This window comes from Pelodiscus sinensis, chromosome 24 (assembly GCF_052426305.1).
Source record: "Pelodiscus sinensis isolate ZL-2025 chromosome 24, ASM5242630v1, whole genome shotgun sequence".
Classification (NCBI taxonomy): Eukaryota; Metazoa; Chordata; order Testudines; family Trionychidae; genus Pelodiscus; species Pelodiscus sinensis.
In genome coordinates, this window is record NC_143075.1 from 14,694,425 (window position 1) to 14,716,018 (window position 21,594).

At 44.6% G+C, this 21,594-nt stretch overlaps 1 protein-coding gene across 6 annotated transcripts in view; it reads right to left on the reverse strand.

Annotated features, from left to right (window-relative positions):
• Positions 1–21,594, reverse strand: part of MTOR (mechanistic target of rapamycin kinase) — a 125,496-nt gene that overhangs the window by 27,513 nt on the left and 76,389 nt on the right. For all 6 annotated transcript variants that reach the window (XM_089773066.1, XM_089773069.1, XM_089773068.1 and 3 more), the window contains 7 exons: positions 18,435–18,574; positions 12,858–12,958; positions 9,956–10,071; positions 8,983–9,060; positions 8,289–8,396; positions 4,889–5,014; positions 3,695–3,826 (listed from right to left, as the gene is read on the reverse strand). In XM_089773066.1, coding sequence (XP_089629192.1) covers positions 3,695–3,826; positions 4,889–5,014; positions 8,289–8,396; positions 8,983–9,060; positions 9,956–10,071; positions 12,858–12,958; positions 18,435–18,574 — 801 coding nt within the window. The remainder of the gene's footprint in view (positions 1–3,694; positions 3,827–4,888; positions 5,015–8,288; positions 8,397–8,982; positions 9,061–9,955; positions 10,072–12,857; positions 12,959–18,434; positions 18,575–21,594) is intronic.

Here is a 21,594-nt window from a genome sequence, read left to right on the forward strand (position 1 = left end):
ACATAATTGCATAATCTGACCTTTTACTAATTTTAGAAGAGGTTTCGTAAGCTATGTCAAAAATGGCAAGCAGACTGAGGGTTCCGGAGATTATGGGAAGCCCATCTATACCACACTCAACTGCTTGAGAAGACTGGTTTGAGGAAATCTTGGCTAAGGAATTTTACAGTTTCTTAGGGAGCTTGCCTCTTCTCCCCTGAGACCTCAGGCCTGGCTCCAAGTGCCAGTATTGAAGTATTTTAGTTCTTTACTAGTTGAAATATATAGACTTCTCTGCAAGTTGTTTTGGAAACATTATGGAACAGCGCATGGCTCTTTTTCAGATGGGTTGGAGAGAGTTTAGTGTGGAAGCAGCTCATGATAGCAAGACTTGGGAAAAAATACTTTCAACTCAATAAAGAAATTAAAAGCAAGGAAAATTGCAGTTAAACGTTAAACAAAAGAGGTGCGTGCTCCCCTCTGGAAGCAATTAAAGATAAAGCTCTTGACATCTAAAAGGTCATTTCAGGTCAGAAACTGCACAATGTGCTATTAAGAGGCCAATTTGTTTCTCTTCTGTCTATGGGAATGAGCATTTTTCTCATTAGCAAAGCTATTTAAGAGGGTGAGACAGAAACCACCAGAATTGGATGACTCATCAGCTCAGTGCAAATGTCAAACTCACTTTTCAGCATACTGAATTCAATCAACCAACCATCAGGAAAAAGGGTTTTAACGGAGAGGCAGAACAAGGAAAATTGTCATGCTTCTAATATGAACACAGGGCTAGCAGAGGCGCAAAAGATACCCACTCCCCTCAAATATCTGCCAGTAAAATGGTGCTACTCTTCTGCTTATTGTAACTAAGCTTTAGCTAAAATAGGTGAAGATATACTTTAAAAACTTGATGCTTCCACTCCCATTCCTATCCATACCCGGCAATCTGGTCAACACACAGAATAAAACTCTGCTTTTTCAATAGACATGAATTGTAAGGCAATGTAAAAAAGGAATATCAAAGTGGGCAGTTTATTTAAATAAGTGGATTCATAAATCAAGTTGCAGTTTGTAGTGGGAGGAATCTCTTTGGCCTACAGTGGTTGACAACAGTCTTTTTTAGGAGAGGTGTTGTACAGTTTATTCCCTTACTATACCACATTGCTGAGAAAGACTAATATTATTCTACAGGTGCTGAGTGGAAGCTCGCATTTAGCTCTCATTCTTTCAGTAAATTTGGGAGGTGTCAAGTGAGAAGTAAAGAGCCTACCACAGAGCAAGTTTCAGGCAAGTTGTGACTTATTCCGAACCTGAACATGGCAGGAGAAAACTCAGCCTTCTACGACTACAGATTTGCACTAAAAGTCATAAAGGGTTCCACATAGAGGTTACAAGAAGTTTAACAACCAGCCATATGTCTGTATGCATTCTATTTCACAAATTCATCATTAAAAAAAAATTCAATCACATAGTTCAAGAATGTTCTCTACAGCACATTTTCAGTGTTTTAACCTGATAAATAGGCATCCACATTTTCTAGCTGTCAGCCCCGTCACATTGTAGCCTGGCTTCTATGACAATGCTGCAGGTCTAGCCTGAATTTCAAAAATCAAGCACTTCAATTTGAAAGGTGTGCAAAGAGCCTGTTTACGAGTCATGGATCTGTGTCCCAAAGAGAACAGAGCTCACAACCAATGCTGAAACTGAGACTCAGTAAAAGCACTGGCCTAGGGCTAAGGTATTGCTTATGCAGCACTGAACATATACACAGGGCTTTACATACTAGAAATGGAGAGGCATAGCCCCTGCGCTAAAGAGAACAGTACAGTTTAGGGATGGGGGGGGGAGGGTGCCTCTGACCCAGTCCTTCCCCTCTTACAATCTTCACTGGCTTCATCTAGTAGTGCGTCATACTGAAGTGCCTTGCTCTCATGGCTCCACGTAATCTTGTCTCAGCTCTCATACCCTCCTTTTCCTCTGCCATACCTCTGCCACACAGTCCTCTCTCCAGCTGCTTCTTACACTCTGTGTGCCTTCTTTCCTGCTGCTCTCTACAACTGTGTCTCACACTTTGCTCTCTCTTTCCGTTCCAGATCAAACAGAAGACTCGAAAGTATTAATTGGAGGTCCCCCTTTCCCTTTTAAAGGCACTCAGCGGAGATGAGACATACCTGGGAGGTATCTCCATGCCAGAAAATGATACCATTGAGATCTCTCATGACATTTAGTGAACAGAGTAGAGACAGCTCTGGTACAAAAATGAGTTGCACTCTATTCTACAGATAGGCAACTACTTCTGCTTTTTACAATTAATGGAAGGACGGTTAGGCTAAGTGCTTGAAAACGGCACAGTCCCGGAGCTGGCAAGCCCAAACACATCAAAAATGAGAGAGATGTGGTAAAACATTTGAGAACAAACAGAGGCTTTACTATATATTAAAAGAAGTTAAGTCATCCAATCTAGAGCTTACTGGATTTGCGTATGTAAACTCTCTCTGTGCTGCAGTGCTAGGATATTCATCTGAGGCTCCACACAGCTAAGTTATTCTGCTGACAAAGCCCTATGTACTTTCCAGCTGTCTCTGGATTGGATGTTTTCATCTGTTAAATGTTTTCATCCATGCCCATCACAAAAATCTGTTTTGCCTTTATTGAGGTTGCAAATTTTTTTCTTGTTTCTTTACTGGCGTACCACAGCTTGTGGTGATGACAAGCAGCTTCGGTGGGCACAAACAGGCATGATTTTGGAGATGGCAATTCCAGTATCCTTGTAATGGGGTGGCTGGGAGCATACCCAGTGCTAAGCAAGAGGTAAAAATCCTGGCAAGGGCATCATGCCTACCGCTGATGCGACTCTGTACCCCTGAGGAAACCACTGGTGATTTATTAAAAGAGACTTTCAGTGAAAGCAAACTGGGTTTATGCTCTCTGTGTTCCTTTAGGATTTTTAATAGAAGTCCTGAAAAAGATTTCCCCAAATAAAAAACAATAAGTATTACAGGTTGCACCTCCCTAAACCGGGGCTCTCTCGTCCAGCAATATCTGTTGTTCAGCAGGTCTGAATGAGAGTGCCTCGGGGCAAGAGGGCCAGCTGCTGAGAACCCCATGCACAGTAAGGCTGGTGGTGGTGGGGCCAGAGCTGCAGCAGCCTGGCAGTGGTGGTGGGGCAGAGGCAGCCCGTGCGTGCTAGTCTGGCCGCAGGGTTGTGCTACGGCAGCCCAAGCGAGACTGCATGCTGACCAGGCAGTGGGGACAGAACCATGGCAGCTCAGCAGGGGAAGCCTGTTGGGGCCACAGCAGTGGAGCCGTGGCAATTCAGCTGGGGCCATGTGCTGGCCAGCAGTAGGACCAGGGCTGCGAGCTGCTGTGGGGCTGGAGCAGCAGCTATGGCAGCGGGACCGGGGCAGTCGAGTCATCTGGCTGGCAGTGGGGCCAAAGGAGCCAGTGGTGGGGAAGGGTGGCATGCTCAGAGGGCTGGTGGTGGCAGGGGACCTTTCCTGGTTTGGCAAATTCCCTCATCTGGGATCGCTCGGGTCCTGAGGGTGTCAGACCAGTGAGATCCAAGCTCTATTTGCTTTCTTTTTCGGGGGCATGGTAAGATCTGCAGCTACCTTCCTGTTCCTTAGGAACGAGAAAGTTAGTGGCTATGACACAGAAAGAAACTGAAAACGGAGCAACTCAGAGTGGAAAGGATACTGAGGCTCTCGATAACATGTACCTTGCGGGCGCTCTTCCACATGTGCTTCATGTAGGCATAAGTCACTTGGGGATGAACAGTTGGCAACGGGTGATCCAGCTGTCGAGATGGGTCTACTCCTAGGAGTAGTACAAGAGTCTTGTGGGCCAAAGCCTTGAAAGAATAGGGAAGAAAAAAAAAACAAGTTATAACAAGCTTGCAATCACCTCTACACTTCCTTGTTCATAAGAGTCTCGAACAATGACCACTCACAGGGACATTGCTTCTCTGTAATAAGGAGGACACAGGCAGGTCATATGCAGAAAGTGCAATTGTGTACTAGAACATGTGCAAAGCTACACCACTTCCACTATATGGCCACGTGAGTTTCATATATAGCAGCTGATTTAACAATTCTGTATGGTCACTGTGGAGAAGTATCCCCAAGTCTCACAATCTCTCCCCATACCTTGTGTTTGCAGGTCGTCATTTACATAGACTTTCTGAGCATAGAACCCATTTCATAATAAATGTCAAACTAGAGGTTATGGACTGAAGCAGAGAACACTGGCTTAGAAGCAATTTAGAACAAGCTTCTGTGCTAACAGGCCACCTGGGACATGGAACAAGTTGTCAGAAAGTAGTAAGCAATAGTAGCAATACATGGGGCGTGGTAAAACATAGGAATGAACTATCAAACCATTATCTGTATCGAGGGTTATGGAGAGATTCCTATTCCAGCAGCCTGATCACTATTTTCTGTATTTACAAGGGTAACTCACATCTCCCACCCCAACGGACGATCTATTTTCTCCTGTCCCTCAGTGTTTTCACATCAGTAGCCAATAAAGCGTGGGAATTTTGTGGTTTATGTATCTTTTTAGTAATAAATATTATTGAGGTTACTGGCTAAATTAGGAGAATAACAATGATACTAACACTGCTCTCTAGATATGATGGAAAGTACAATATAAGAGCCAAGCGTTAACAATACTAACACTACTCTTACTCTATTGGCTGTAATTCTCTTTTGGAGTGACTATCTGTCCTCTGCTGACAGTGGTTTCTCCACTGACTTCTGACTCTAGGCTGGCTGCAGTGTTAAACACGTCCAAACCAATCTCCTTCTAGGGTTTCTGCTGTCACCTAGGCAGCCGGAATGCTTGGAGATGTCCATGGCTAAAGTGTCACCATGAAGCTGAGCTTCCAGAACACTGTAACTTAGACAGTACTCACCAGTCTCCCACTCTTGCCGCATAGGCTGGCGTACTTGAGCCAAGTTCGCATGTCCTCATGAGGGTTGACAACAAGAGACCGCACCATAAGGATTCTCTGCCAGTCCTCTACAATCCGCTGGCAGCCCTTGGAAAAGAAGTGCATTCAGAACCTATTAACGTTCTATTTTCCAATGGGACCATTCCTCCCTCTTCTCTCCATAACTGAAAACCTGAAAAGCCTCTCCACAAGATTAGAGTTACAGTTGTATCCGTTCTTCATAGCAGACAGAGACATGGCACTAATTGGTTGCATTCTGAACCTTGCTAGGTGTGAATGAGGCTAAGACCCCGAGCCTCGTACTCAATAGTCCAAACCTCATTAGATGCTAGCTGGTTGCTCCAAATCTAATGACATTTTCTAATGGAAAAAGGAGCGAGACCTTTTACAGAAGAAGCAGAGCCAAAAGCAGAGCAGTTACTTCTGCACTGTCAAAACAACAAGGCAAGGGTTTCACAACGTTTCCAAACCCAGTGTCAAACTTTATTTTTGGTTTCAACTGTGACTAGTTCCAATATCAGAAGGTACAAAAAACAAAAAAATTCTGAAAGTTATTTTTGTTATTGCCCTTTTCCTTCCCCTACTGGTTGCTGGTTTTTACAGACATTGAAGTGATTTTGTTGACACTCTGCCAAAAATTGCATTGCCAGCTGCTAAGCTACTAAAACAGGCATTGTCTGGTTACTGTCTATCTGAGTTGAGTGCCACAATAGCTTAAAGTCCAACAGAGCAGATAAGACAGGATCTTGCCCTGAAGCTGGAGGGTGCTTCGGTATATACAGACAATTAAGTCTTGTCTACACTACAAAATTAAGTTAATCTAAGTTAGGGTGAAGTACAGTCACAGCAGTAATTACTGGAGTGATTCATGTCCACCCTATGCCCCCTCTCACCAGGAATGCTTCCACTGACTTAACTGTGGAGGGTACTGACAGCCGGAGCACCCCACCTGTACCTTCTTGCCCATGTACTGCCAGGCTGTAGCTATGAGCTGCAGAATGTGGAGGAGGGAACTGCCAGCTGTGAGCCCTGTGCGAGGCTGACAGCCATCAGGTGATGCAAGTAACGCAGTGACTGTGTAGACCAGGGCTACTCAACATGTGGCCCACGGCCTGTTCGTTAGCGGCCTGCTGTGCAGTTTGGGTTTACATGGGGCTCAACACACAGCCCGGGGGTGGGATCCTTTGAACATGGCCTCCACTGGGAACACACTCCACAACGGCGAGGTGTTTCTCAGGTGGGGTGAGCACTGAAAGATGCAAGTGGACAGGGTGGCTGGAACAGAGGGGTGTTGGCGTGTGTAGCCCTCAGGGAGGAGGTCCCAGGACTGCAGGGGCATTAGCTGAAAGAAGCTATTTGCATATATTTGCATATCTACTTGCATGTACATGCAACCACACTTAAGTTGCGGCCTTCGGCATGTGCTGTATCATTGTGGCCCCCCAGGGCTTCCAAAGTTGAGTAGCCCTGGTGTGGACACTGTACATCACTAGCTACATCGACCTACATGCTACACCTCTCACAGTTATTAAGTTGGTATAGTGGGTGACTTACATTGGTGGGAGCAACGTTGCAGTGTAGAAACCTACAGAGTTAGATCAACATAAGCTGCCTTACACAGACCTAACTCTGCACTGTAGACCAGGCTAAAACACAGAATTGTGAGTGGTGGTGCCTATACCTGATTGCTGCTGGCCACCTATTGGGACCTGGGTTGACTGGATTGATCAAGTTCTTTAAGAGTGAGATACATAAGTCTTTATGAGGACTCTGGTGTTTAGATGGATGCAGGATCGACTTGGACTATCCACCCCAGAGGTCAAAGGTGGACTGTGCCCACTGGAGACGAGGACAACTTCATGCTAGCAAGGGATTCTATCTGGAAGCAGTAACACAAAATTGCTTCTTTGAAGGCAAGTCAAATGGTCAATCAGCACGTGATCCTGAAGGGAAAAAAGTCTTATTTCTGATTAAATAGCTAAGAACAACACAGGCTTTTCAAAACGGGGTGCATGCAAATTAGATAGAAAAGCCTGTTCCGCGTAGCCCTCCCTAATGCCCAAATTAACCTTTCACCAAATCATTTAACAGCTCTTTTATAATTATTAGTAAGACACTATAAAATGTACAAGAACTGTATGTACTATTTTCAGGACCATAAACAGCTGTGCTCATAGACATTACTCTGCCCGTCACACTCAGCCTCTCCTCTCCAGAGGAATGTTCTCTCAGCATTTCCAGACAAAAATGCAGTTTGGAAGCAAAAAGCATTGTCACAGCTTCCTAAATAGTTGAAATGTTCATAATAGCAACAGGTAAACACCCTTCAGCATGGGGGCCGGTCTAGCAGGGAGAGATGGAACACTGATGTCCAAGACAGTGTGAATACTTCATTCTGATTACTGTTTTTTCCTCTGAGAGGAACATCTCAGAACTGTATGAGAAGGTACTGCGTGTGTACATGTACAGGCCCTCCCTCTCCAAGAACAGCTCCCTCCAGAATAGACACCCATTCCACATATTTGGGTGGTTGTAAGTGCTGGGATGTGTCTTGGGATTATGCTCTCTGGCTGGAGATGCATTGGCTTTCCAGTGGAATTGGTGAAAGCTGCATTGCTCGTGGCTCTTAATAGTGAACCGGACAAATCAATGGAGAATAGTAGGGAACAGGTCTGCACTGCCAGCTAGGGTGGAGAAGATGACTTAAAGTGTTAAAAAATTTATACTAGAGAGAAAAGGTGAAGGGGGGGGAGGGAAGATCCCAACAACAGATATTACCTCACTTACCATGTCTACTCAATATGCTACTCAACACAACTACCCCACGCCACTGCACACAGGAAATTTCTATGATTCTTTGCACATTGACGCAGCCTTCTGTTTCTCATTATTACTCATACCAAATCATTCCAACATGTGGCATAAACAAAATATCCATCTACATTTAACATGCAGACATGAAAATGAAAAAAGAGGAGTTGAGAAGTGTAGTACCCTCACACCTGCCAACTAGATACAGCATTTGTACAAGTGGGCCTGCAGGTTTCACCAAAACGTCTCCTCCATGCAGATCTCTTTAGAATCTTTGGAGCTGGCAAATTTGCAAGATCCTGTGTCAGGCTTTAAAATGAGCACATACACTACTGCAGTGGCAAGAGGCATTAAATATATGCTTAGGACTTGCATAGGACACTTTTGTAAAGGAGAGAAAGTGGATTGTTGTGCATGCTCTGATGGGAGACGAGGGCAGAAGAGAGACAGAGCCTGACCATCAGAAAAGCTGAGTACTCACAACTCTAACAGGAGCTGTGAGTGTCCATGCCACTCGCAGGACGTATACAGATGTTTATAGTAGATTTACCTGTAGTCTCTCCCACCATATTTGGCGGATGATCTCGCGTCGTTCTGGTACAAGTTTATACTGGATAACTTCTTCCAGCTCTGACAGCATCTGGCAGGATACCATAGCCTGATGGAAACAATCATATTCCACCCCAATCAATGCAAAATGAATCCAGGAATAAAGATCAGCATTTGGCCTCAAAACCTAATCTACTGATCAAGAGGTAAAATATACAGGCAGTTGCCTTACAGATGTCTTGATATTCCACTATCTTCTAGGTTTCCTCTGTGTGTGTGTGGGGGGGGGGGGGGGGGGGGGGGGGGGGGGGGGGGGGGAAACTGGAGGAAATTTTCACTTGAGCCTGAGTTTCCCACACAATGCTTCTAAAATTTGACCTGAAGAGTGACCTTCTACTGGAGTAGGGAGAAATGTAAGCTAAGCTTTTCCACATGGATACAGAATTCATCGCAAAACCTGATTGGGCCAGAAATAAGGGCTGTAGGGTGCTGAGTTCCAGCGTTCCATCAGAAACATTTTGCTCACTCTGCTTCTCAGTGAATCCTTTTCTAAAAAGCCATAATCTGCTCATAAGAGCCTGTGGGTCCACGTGGCCTACATGGGCTTTTATATTTAATTCACAAAAATAGCCAGGAAGCTTTGATCTTATATAAATAACCTAAGCGAACATGAAGGCTGCAGGTCAAATACTCACCCCATAGGCCCGACTGTAACTCTCCCCTGCCATGGCGGTCAGCTCAGCATCTAGCAGGTCTCTGGCCTTGTCAATGCACTGAAATAGAAGTTGAGACTTCAGTGGTTGGCCCTGCCCAAAGTCAGTAATATTTCATGCTAGCACTAAACTGTCCACTCTCAATTCTCATACAAGGAAGGTTGGAACTACCCCAAACTTCATAGGATACCAGAAAAGGACAGCCACTTAAAGGGAGAAATAGCTCTAAAATGGAAACTAACAGAAAACAGGAGAATCCAATGGTGAGAACGGGGAAAAATTGGGACTTGCATTTATGCAAACATGGGTTCTGTCCTTGGATTTGTTAAAGTCCCTCATACATAGACTGAATCACTGGTGTTTGCTGTGCTTTTGAACCCAGTGTTCTTGAAAAGTCCAACTGTAACATTTATAAGAGGAAGAGTTTTTGCTCAATGTGGAAACCGAGGACCTGAATAAGCAAAAAAGAAAATCAACCTTCTGCTGATGGCATCTAACTCAGATGATGAAAATGAACACGGGTTGGTCTACTCTGCTTTGGATTGCTATCAAGCAGAACCCGTCATCAGCTCGGATGCATGTCCTCCAGAATGTTGAACATCTGAATTTTTGGGGCATATGGCACTTTAATATCTTGTGACTCCAACTACAACAATGGCACGTGCATGCCTGTTCTCACTTTCAGGTGACGTAAATAAGAGATAGGCAGGGTTATCTCCTGCAAACTGTAAACAAACTTGTTTGTCTGAGTGATTGGCTGAATAAGTAGTAATACTGAGTGGACTTGTAAGCTTTAAAATTTTAAAGGCGCATGCACAAGGGGCATATTTAAATAAGTAGCATTCAATTATTGTTTAACCATGTGATTAATCGTGATTAATTTTTTTAATTGCTTGACAGCTAATGCAGTATTTCCTGGTAACACACAGCAAATGGAGCAGTCAGGTATACTTACTTGTTGAGCCAAAGAGAAGAGGTCTTGATGCAATGCCAGCACGGCCCTATAGAAGGCACCGTCATGAGTATCCCTTGGGATCATACAAGTATATTCCTCCATGCTATCCCACTGACCTGCAGAGACATGGATACCCTTGGTGAGGCCGGAGCCCTTTCTATGAAACAGTGCCAGAACTAGACTAAGTGATAAGCACTCAGTACAGCGGTTAGATTCACAGTACTACTCGATTCCTGCCAAGAGACTAGTTTGGAGTCCAAAAGCACCATGTGAGGTTTCATATACTGTTCAGAGTGACCTATGGAAGAACCTCACTTATCTGAAATCCCTCATTATCCACTGGACAATTAACCTGAGGACACCGCTGCTCCAGGATATTATTAATCAACCTCGCAATTTTTTAAAGAGGTTTAGATTATGTATGAATAAGAGTACTATCTACATTACACTAACCAGAAAAATTACAAGAGCTATTGGCTCTGTTTCAGGGACTGATCTGATCTGAAGTTATTTCCCCCAGGGTGCGTCTACACTGCAGGGCTTATCTCGAAATAAGCTACACAAATTGAGCTATATCAATTGCGTAGCTTATTTCGAAATAGGGAGCGACTACATAGCACTTATTTTGAAACAGAACACTCTTCCTCTGAATTCTGTAACCCTCGTTGTACGAGGAATAAGGGGAGTCGGAATATGAATTCCTCCAGCTTGACAGTATTTTGACACTATTTCGAAATAACTGCCTGCTGTGTAGACGCGGACTAAGTTATTTCAAAATAGTGTTGCAGTGTAGACGTACCCCAACTGTATAGCGTGAGACAATTAGAGATATCACAGCAGTTCTCAGACTTTCTCTGCAGCATCAGGCTCTGGTTACAATCAAGAAATGATACTGGATTAGATGGACCACCAGGCTCTTCCAGGAAGGCAATTTTTATGCTGAGAGGTAGAGGTGACTGCATTAATCAAATGGAGACCCACTCATGGCACAGTGCTCTGTGTGTTTTTTCTATACAGGCATCAGGTAGTACAACTGCTTCAAATGGATAATTTTTCACTTCTCTCCCAGTGAAAATACCCACCTAAAGCAAGCACTACAGTCATCTGTCTTCAGAAGGGACAACCTACTTCATTTATAGCAAACTGTAACATGGGTGATTTTACAAGGCAAGGTCTCATTATGGGAGGCAAAGCTCTTGTATTCTTTGTGATAAAATAGCTGCAACATTAACATTGGGCTCTTGTGAAGGAAACTGCTTTTCTGGAACATTTGGCCATGTTTTGGTTTCTCAAAAGGGGAAGCTCATTTTCACTGGATGGAGTTAGGCAGACCACAAGCATGTACTATGCAAGCTATCCCCACCTCTTTCCACTGATGCCTCTTCAAACCAGACGTATTTATAGAATTTTTCCACTCAGGAACTTCTTGTGAGATAACATCCTGTCAAAATGGCAAGAGATGGATGGCCTTGCCATTTGTGAATAACATTCCAGAAAAACTAGTGAAATCACATCACGCTTATTTCATGTACAAACCACATTAGATTTGAAACTAAGGGTATGTCTATGCTTGCACCCTCTTTCGAGAGAGGGATGCAAATGCAGCTGAGCAAACTTGCAAAAGAAGTGCGGATTTGAATTTCCCATGCTTCATTTGCATAATCGCGGACCACCGCTATTTCAAAATAACAAACACTGTGTAGATGCGGTTATTTCAAAAGAAAACCCTTCTTCTGAAATAACCCTTATTCCTCACACAACGAGGTTTACGAGCTATTTTGGAAGAAGGGGTTTCTTTCGAAATAACTGCATCTACCCGGTGTTTATTATTTCGAAATAGGGTATTCTGAAATAGCGGCAGTCCATGATTATGCAAATGAAGCACCGGAAATTCAAATCTGTGCTTCATTTGTAATTTCGCTCAGCTGCATTTGCATCCCTCTCTCGAAAGAGGGTGCAAGTGTAGGCATACCCTAAGTCAGCAGAGGTTAAAGGGTTCTATTTCAATGCATCTGTTTATTATTATTCAGCCCTCAAAAGATACCTCCTCATTACCTGAGAGTGTACTGGTGCCTTTTGCATAGGAGGTTTCATTCTGGGCTTGAATGTTAAATGACCTTTATTATTTCATATCATGCTGTCAGTAAGCTTGATCCATTCTATACATTTCTTCTTATCCTGTGATTTAGACATTGAGGGCCATTGCTGGTGCCCTAAACAGCCCACCACTGACATCCCCCCTTCCCACTTCCCCAGAAATAGCTGCTCTGCATGGGGAGGATGGGTTGTGTGATCTGAAGCTAAGAGGAAAGAGGTGGCCAATTCTCCCATACTGGATGCCATTTACTGCAATGATGTTCAGTCTGGGAGAGTTGGCAATGCAGGAACAGGTCTGGGAGGGAGGCGCAAGCAGGAGGAGCATCCAGCAGCCATCAATCCAGCCAGAGAGAAGCGGCACTTTTAAGGGGAAAGCAACACTTTTCTCCAGCTACCCGCAGTGCGGCTGCCCCCTGCTCTGAGTTCTCCAACCCACCAGAGTCGCTTGCCATTGCCTGTTCAGTAGATGCTGGGCGCTGAGCCTTGGGAGGAAGGCTGTAATGGGGCTGGGCAGGGGATAGCTGGGGGCCACAAGTCTGGCACTGAATGGGGGCAGCCAGATCGGCACTAAGCTGGGGGCGGACAGCTGGCTGAAGCCCATAGACAGCATGCGGTTGCACAGGGCTCCATGAAATTTGGGGCAATTTGGTGCACCAAATTTCATGGTGCCTTATACAGTTGTGTTTTGCCTATTGGTAGGGACAGCTCTGCAGACATCTTAAAAAATGTAAATTATGCCCCTGTACTCATTCCTGCATTGCTATCTTATACCATCCCTCAAGCACAGCGGGAAGGCATACATTACCTAAGCCCCAGGCGGCAGCAGCAGCCATCCTAGCCATTTTGGCTTGCGTTTCATCAATTACCAGTGTCCATTTTTCACAGCATTGCTGATGAAGTTGGCCCCTGGAAAGAATAATTCAGTTTCAAGTTAGTGAAAACCTCCTCAATGGGTTGTGCTTTGTGTGACAGCCACCTTCCATGGTATTCCATGTACCGAGGTTTCAAAGACATTCTACATATCCCTTGCCGTAAGCAGGCGACTTGGGTTTTCTGGATTTAATGCAATACCCTAGTTTTAGGGAGGTGCTGACAGCTCAGTTTTTAAAATAAGTTGTAATAGTTTCTAGGGAATAAGAAAAATTGTGGTGTGGTCAACGGGGAGTTATTTAGCCTCAGAATAATTCAAGAACATACAATCTGAACCAATGAAAAAATGATGTTCTTGAATTATTCTGAGGCTAAATAACTCCTCATTGACCACACCACGCTCTCTCTGTGGACCTGCCAAAAGGGAAGGTGTAAATCTCACTATGCTCCTTTAGGGGCTAGACCAGTAAACAAATCTGGAGGTCAGATTTTTCTTATTCCCTAGAAACTATTACAACTTCTTTTAAAAACTGAGCTGTCAGTTTCAGCCTAGAACAGGGCATTACCGTAAACCCAGAAAATCATAATCCACCTGCTTAAAGCACGGGACATTTAGCACTTCTTTGGAAACCTCAGTACAAATTTCTGCACAGGTCCTGGCTCCCAGCTTTGTCAAACATTTTGGATAAACATTTTTGAAGCACACTTCAAAAAGTGCAGCTACACAATCACTGTTATAGAAAATATGGAGGGGGTTGTAAAGAAAACTCTCCAATCTTCATCTCTAGTAGACAGAAACTTCCACAACGCTTTCATCAATCTTGACTGCATTGTTGATTGCACCAATCATTCTGGGCATTGCAAGTTCAGAATTTCTCAGCCTGGAAAGTCTGTAGTAGTAAAGCAGCTGTCAACTATGAGGGAGACCAACTTGGTTTCTTGCTGCTATTCTCTAGTCACAGTGAGGAAGATGAATTAGTCAACATGAGAATGGATTAGCTGCCATAGGCAAGACAGTCACACTGACAGCTTAATGGTCCAGTAAAAAAAACAGCAGCAGCAGTGAATCAGTATCCAATGTGAGCTAATAGAGAAGCAAGGCACTTGCAGACATAATTATACAAGGAGACAAGTGGCTAGGTCTGCCTTGGCTGCACTTTCAAACTTCTGCTACCCAGCATGCTGAGAATAACAGCAAGGCGCAGCACCAATCCCAGAGGAACTGTCAGTTACTATCAAACCAAAACAAGTAGCACAAATAGTAAAGTTCAACACACCATCAGAGGGGAGATACCAGCCCAACTTGACTTAGGCACTAAATTCTCAACCTTGGGATTGAGAGAGCAGAATCACTGGGAAGGAGGTGGCTGCATGACTCTAGCACTATTGAGTTAATTAAAAATGTACTTTGTTTGATAGTAACATAAATGTGTTTTATTTAGTGAGCCCACTAACTTCACTCACAGATATGGGAGCATTCTTTTTGGGTAATTAGGGTGGAGTTCTGCAGTGGCATACAAAGCCAATCTTGCGAAATCAACTCCCTGGATATTTTGCTACAGGAAAAAAGTCTTTATTTTTAATTTGCCATACGACCATTATCTTCTTCATTCTGACTGCATTCAGATTCATAACCTTAGTGCTGTATTGATTCAGGGGTTTATTTTCAAAGATGTAAATGTACAAGTTATACTTACTTTCAAATTATATACTGAAAGAGTTAATTAAATTTCCAACCAAGTTCTGGAGTCGGTGTTTATCCTGCAACAGTTGATTTATCACAAACATCTGACATGAAGGAAGGCAGGAAAATGCTCCCTGTGATAATTATTTTATTTCAACAAAGAAAATCAGATTAAGTCCTTAGACCACCTCTTCTTCCGCAGCTTTTTGTATACAGCCTCTTCCCAACTTACGGACCAAGCACTTGCTTGTAACTCGGTTCGTTCGTAAGTCGGACCCCATTGAGTTACACGCGACCGTGCTGTTCGTAAGAGCGGATCGCTTTCGTAACTCGGGGTCCACCATTTACGACAGCTTTGGTCATAACTGCGAACAGTCGTAAGTCGACTGTTCGCAACTCAGGGACCGGCTGTATACCACTGACAGATGAATACAATCCTATGTCTAGGCAGGAAAGAAGATGGCTGTGGAAAGACATGATATATTGTATGCATTAGGAAGACTAGCCCTCTAAACTCCTTGGTCTGTTCCCTGATGCATCTGCCAGAATATCTCTAAAGCAGAGGTTTTCAAACTTTGGGTCACGACTTATAAGGGTAATATGCTAGCTGGTGAGAGACACTTTGTTCCCCTGAGTGTCCACCAGCATGGCTGCTCGCAGCTCCAGGTGGCTATGGTTTGCCATTCTTGGTCAATGGGAGCTGCAGGAAATGGTAGCCCAGCCTGCACCTCTTCTTGCAGCTCCTGTTGGCCAGGAATGGTATACTGCAGCCACTGGCAGCTGCGAACGGCTATGTCTGCGGATGCTCAGGTAATCAAAGCATCTTGTAGCCAGCTAGTGGCTTACCATTACAAGCTATGATCCAAAGTTTGAAAAGTCCTGATCTAAAAGAAGCCATATCAAGACAAAGAAGATAAAACCTCCCTCTTGGAAGCAGGAATAGTGCTTCATACCCAAGAGACCTTGTAAAGTTAAAAGAAACTTAATTGCAAGCTGCATTGTTTCAGAGAAATCTTACTAAATAGAAGGAGAAGTGTACAGCTAAGGAAGAACAAGGTGGGCAATAGGAGCTGTTCTAAATTGTGAACAAGAATACACTATGATTTTATATACTACTCTGCTATATATAAATGACAGTTCCTCTGGAATTGGTGTTGCACCATGCTGGTAGTCTCATACTCTACTAGGATTTTAAATCTATTTTATATATATATTATTTTAAGTAAGGAAATAAAATAAGGCAGTGAGCTGTTAAACTCGAACAGCCAAATGCAATCACATGCTGATCCTCAAACTTCTCTAAGGCTTTTATTTGACACTAATAAAAACTACTAACCATGGAGATGTTGCAATATCTCTGTGCATCTTGCTTCAGTGTAGCCAGCTACATGGAAGGGGGTCATTTTTGAGTCCGGAAAACTAGATCATGGATGACCTGGCTCTTGCTATTGCATTCTCTCCATGGACTGTTTCCCCCCATATCTTTCCTCCAGCATTAAAGTCTTCAAATATTGGGTCTGACTCCACACTCTCCCATCCCCACCCCTCAGCCAGAAGAGCAATGGTAAGGGGAGAATTATTTAAGCAGCCCTCTGAAATATAACCACAGGACAGAATAGTTGGGTTTTGAACAACACTGCCTGTATATCAAATGGGACAGTACAGAAGCAGAGACTGTGCCACTTTTCCTGTGCTGCCAGGACACATGGAACATTATCTGGACAGAGAGTTAGTCTCTTGTATATCAGGATAGGGTTCGATGCAAGTCAGAACATTGGGATTTCCTCCCTGCTTGCAGAATATGCCACAGTTACAGGGCTTATAGGTCTTCTAGAAAAACAAAATCATTGAGAATAAATTCACACACGCACCCCAATGTTGGGAAGCAATGATTAATCAGAAAGGATGATTTCTTCAGGAGGCAGAAATCCCATCAACCCCTGCATACTCCTTGCAAGGACAGATAAGACACAAATCAACAGGGGGCTCATTCTTCCTGCTGCAAAAACTCAGGAAGCAGGAGGCAGTAGAAAAATATTGTTTGGATTTTGGGACTTCTCAGGCAGCCCAGCATAGTTTCCTGGCAGCTCAGTTTATGCAGCAGTATAGTGACCTCAATGGAGAGGAATCTTCTTCCTGTGTGGCATCCCATGGGTGCCTGTCAGGACTCATCAGCACACAGGTCTAGTGACATGAGAAGCTCAGTAGAGGCACCAGGACATGCACCGATTTGCTGTGCCTGGAGGCAGAACTGTACACTACAGTTCACAGGTCCTGTCTTCCCTGATTAGCCTCTTGATTCCAGGTGAGCATGCGGAACAGCAGAGCCCCCTAGATAATCTGCAAGTTCTAAGTCGTTAATGGGTGTTTGTCTGGTGGAAACAAACTCCAATGTCATGATCTGTATACTAAAGCCATGGACATCACGTGGTTTACATCAACGAATGCCAAAAACCACACAAACTAATGAGCGCTGAAACCAGTCAAGATAAGAAACGCAGACATCTGCAGCAGACTTGGTGAAAGGGGGTTAATATGAATGATTTATATGGCATAATCTCGTTCAGATTGCTACTAGGAATTGTTCACTTTTATTGACCCCAGCACAGTCTATGCATTCCAGACAGGCATGTTAACAATGCTGAGTAGGCCGAACAAAGCTAAATGAGCCATCATAGAAGGGTCTCACTTTCTGATGGCAGTTCTGAACCATGCTGCCTAGTTATGTTTTCCCAGAACTCCTCTCTATTAATATTCTCTCTTGCTACTACAGGCAGAACAGAACTGATCAGCTGCAAGTCCCTTTCAGGTGGAATTTGGCTACTTAGATAGCTCCATCCTTAAAGGCTCAGACCGGGATTGCCCAACGTTAGCAACAAGGTGCTGCTAGGGTTGCCAGGTGTCCAGTTTTGATCCAGACAGTCCAGTATTTGAGCTTTCTGTTCAGGAAACAAATTGAGAAAATATAAATGTCTGGTATTTTCTAGATAAGATGTAATATCAGGTGTGTCTGATATTTTTGTTGAAACCATCTGGCAACCCTACGTGCTGCCTTGATGTGCAGGATGAGCAGCAACTTGGTATCTTTTAAATGACAGGGTACGTCTAGACTACATGCCTCTAGACTACATGCCTCTGGTGCCACGTGCTCGGGGCTGGCTCCAGGCGCATGGGGAGCGCCGGCCCTGGGTGCTTGGGGGAGGAGGGGGCGCCGACCCCGGCCCCCGGTGCTTGGAGGAGGGGGGGGCGCCGGCCCCGGGCTCACGGAGCTTGCGGGGGAGGGGGCGCTGGCCCCGGGTGCGCGGCGCTGGGGGGGGAGGGGGCGCCGGCCCTGGGTGCTTGGAGGAGGGGGGGGCGCCGGCCCCGGGCACACGGAGCTTGGGGGGAGGGGTCGCCAGCCCCGGGCGCGCGGCCCTTGGAGGTGGTCCCGGGCACTTGGAGGAGCGGTGGGGGGCGCCGGCTATGGAGGGGGGGGTGCGCAGCTATGGAGGGGCCCCGCCTCCGTCCCCGCCCCCTGGCGCCCGGCGGGCGAACGGCCACGCCCCCTGGCGCCCGGCAACCTCCACAGGTTGGGGACCACTGGTCTAGACATACCCTTAGAAAAAAGAAAGAAACGGGGATTCAGGGAAGACATTTTCAGCTGGTGGAGAGCATGAATGGTATAATCCACCAGGAAACCAGTAAGTAGCTTTCAGAAATAACTTGCCATATTTCTGGAGCGAAATGAAACAGAAACACACAGCAACACAGGAAGAGGCTGGATCTGACATAGACTGAAACAGGAAAAGCTCAACAGACATTTTGGGATCCTCAGAATTCTTCTCTTACCATTCTCCAAGCGCTTCCAGGCAACGCATACGTCCCAACATCAGCTCAGGATCATCCTTGTTTGTGTCCATCTTCTTGTCGTAGGCTACAAGGGCATCCTCCCACTCATGGAGCTTCTCGTACCAGGTAGCTTGGATTTCCTAGAGAGTGGCAAAATGATTAGGGGGCTGGAGCATATAAGTTATGAGGAGAGGCTGAGGGAGTTGGGTCTGTTTAGTCTGCAGAAGCGAAAAGTGAGGGGGGATTTGATAGCAGCCTTCAACTTCCTGAAGGGAGGTTCCAAAGAGGATGGAGAGAGGCTGTTCTCAGTAGTGACAGATGACAGAACAAGGAGCAATGGTTTCAAGTTGTGGTGGGAGAGGTCCAGGTTGGATATTAGGAAAAACCATTTCACTAGGAGGGTAGTAAAGCACTGGAATGGGTTACCTAGGGAAGTAGAGGAGTCTCCATCCCTAGAGATGTTTAAGTCTCAGCTTGACACAGGCCTGGCCGGGTTGATTTAGTTGGGATTAGTCCTGCCTAGAGCAGGGGGCTGGACTTGATGACCTTCTGAGGTCTCTTTCAACTCTATGGTTCTATGATTCCATCAATCAGAGGAAGCCTCAGAGCTAACATCCACATCCATGTCCTCTCCCATGACTGCTACTGTAAGCCTTTTCTGGAATATGCTGGCCACTTGAAATTGAAAAAAATCTACACCCAGTCTCCCAATGAATACTGATTCTTGTTGATAGTAACAAAGAGGTTCTTCAGAAGGTCAGATATTAACCAGTCTTCATTTTTTAGGTCAATTAATTGGAACCTGGAAATATGCTCATCTTTACTCCCTTTACCTGTGCTGTTAGTTTAATAGCACTGGAGGACTTAGATCAGTGATACTGAGGGCAGGCCTATACTAAAGCTGGAAGGACGGCTGAAGGTATGCAACTTCAACTACGTAAATAATGTAGCTGGAGTCAATGTACCTTAAGCCGAGTTTTGGTGCCATTCCCACAGCAGGAGGGCAATGGAAGAAACACTCCTGTCAACTTCACTTACTCCTCACAGTTGCGAGGAGTGCCGCAGTCGATAGAAGCACCATTAGTGTTCGATTTAGCAGGTCTTTATTAGACCTGCTAAATCAAATGCCAGAGGATTGACCGCTGCAGTGTTGATCTCCGCAGCAGTGAAGATAAGCTCTGAGACCATGGCTTCACACGCTGCAAGTGGGACCCCTGTGGATTTTTGCAGCACATGATATTAAAACACTGTGTGATGTAATTAAATTATTAGCCAAGCAGGATGTTCCTACTATGTTATTAGCCAATTAAGTTATCAATTTGCAGGAACTTATTAACTTATTTACTGTGAGAATAATATGTAAAATAATATATATAATTTAAACATTTCCCTGTCATACAGAACATAATACTACGGTAAATGAAGCAATGAATTCACACTACTGTGGCTCCTTTGGGTCATGCCGATCGCTAATTTGGCTCCTGAATCATTGAGGACTGAATATCACTGACATAGATGCATGGATATACAGGAGAGTTTCCATGTCCTAGGTAGTTGGAATTGAACCTATTTTGAGTACATAAGTTACACTTCATTGTGTTTATTGTGGTTGGTAAATTGAGATCCAGTTGCTCACTAGCCGGGGAAAGGGGAAGAGCAAGAAGTACAGGTACTGAATATACACACATGGCAGCAGCAGTGCCAAGTGAGAATTTTGCATACACAAGAGCCCACTGTGATGTTTGAATATATACCGTTGTCCAGATTTGCTCCCACCACCAGAAGAAACTGGATGCAGGATGTTTATCAGCAAACCTAGCTACAGAGATCTAAATAGCCATGTCTATGGGTGGTTAAAATACTTGCAGAGATTTCCTAACAAGACCATCAAAGACATTTAGTCTCTGATTTGCAGATTCAAACCTAAAATGTTCCTCTCCTTCTAAAGATTCAAGCTTGCTGTTTGTCCAGCTCTGCTCATTACATCCATTTTGAATATCAGCACAACTCCTCTATGACAGATGGAAGCTCATTCTGTGCAAGAGAGGGAACTGTAATCCTAAAAAGCTAGCAAACCTGCAAGACAGGAGCTAAATGCATTTGGTATATCAGAGGGATGAATTCCAGGTTTTCTTCCCACTGATTTCTACTGAAATACTAATATGAATGTTTTGGCGAGTGGGCAGAGGGGAGCTATACTTCAAAAATACCCGTCTATCATCATTTCACATGGATGAATTTAAGCAGGAACTCTGGACTCAAGGATGAAGAAGCTAGCCACACAATCTACAACTGTGCAGATTGCAGCTGGACTGGAGCTGGGCCATTTCGCAGCAGGGGAAGATTCTTGAGTGATGGTCTGGTCTAACCTCTACCCTTAAGGAGAAAAATTGTGGTTTGCAGCACAGGCTGTAGAAATAAACCAACTGGAGATCATTATCTGCTGCATAAACCTTTCTTCAACCTCTTGATTCTTTATGGATTTTAATTTTCAGGAAATAAGTCTGCTTTGAATTCCTTGAGATTTTTTCCACACCGGACTCCCTGCCAATGTTCTTTTCTGCTCAGCCCTTGGCAGCTTTTGTTCTGGCATATGCCAAAATGGATTTTTTTTTTACATTCATGTGGGCTATGAATAGGGTAAACTAAACATTGCACTTCAGTGCCCTCCACGTGAGACACCTTGTCCTAGTCTGCTCTGGGTCTCTCACTCTCCAACTACAACCGACTTCTTCAAACCCCATTAAAGAGCAAGAGGGAACCTTTTCTCTAGATGGGGATGTTTAAAGAACGTTCATGTGAAATGTCCTCTTCACTACCTCCTCTCACCCCTAATCTTGAGCACTCAGGCCCACCCAGTTCTTTTCTAGAGATTTTGATTACAATGTCATCATGGAATGAGGCAAACTGGGGCCCCACAAAGCGGGTAGTTTCCCCACAAAGTGGATACTTCAGGAAACAGCATCAGCTGTTAGGACATTCTAGAAATCAGTTTTCCTCCCACACAGGGCCTCTTTTCCAACCTAAGGCCAAACTTTACATAGCACCTCCAAAACAGCTCAGCCTGAATCCATCCCCTCTGTGCTGTGCTCAGACCTGACCTGTATCCACATTCCCAATAGTCCCCACTAGAGGGGTCTGTTTAAAAGGGGAACACTGT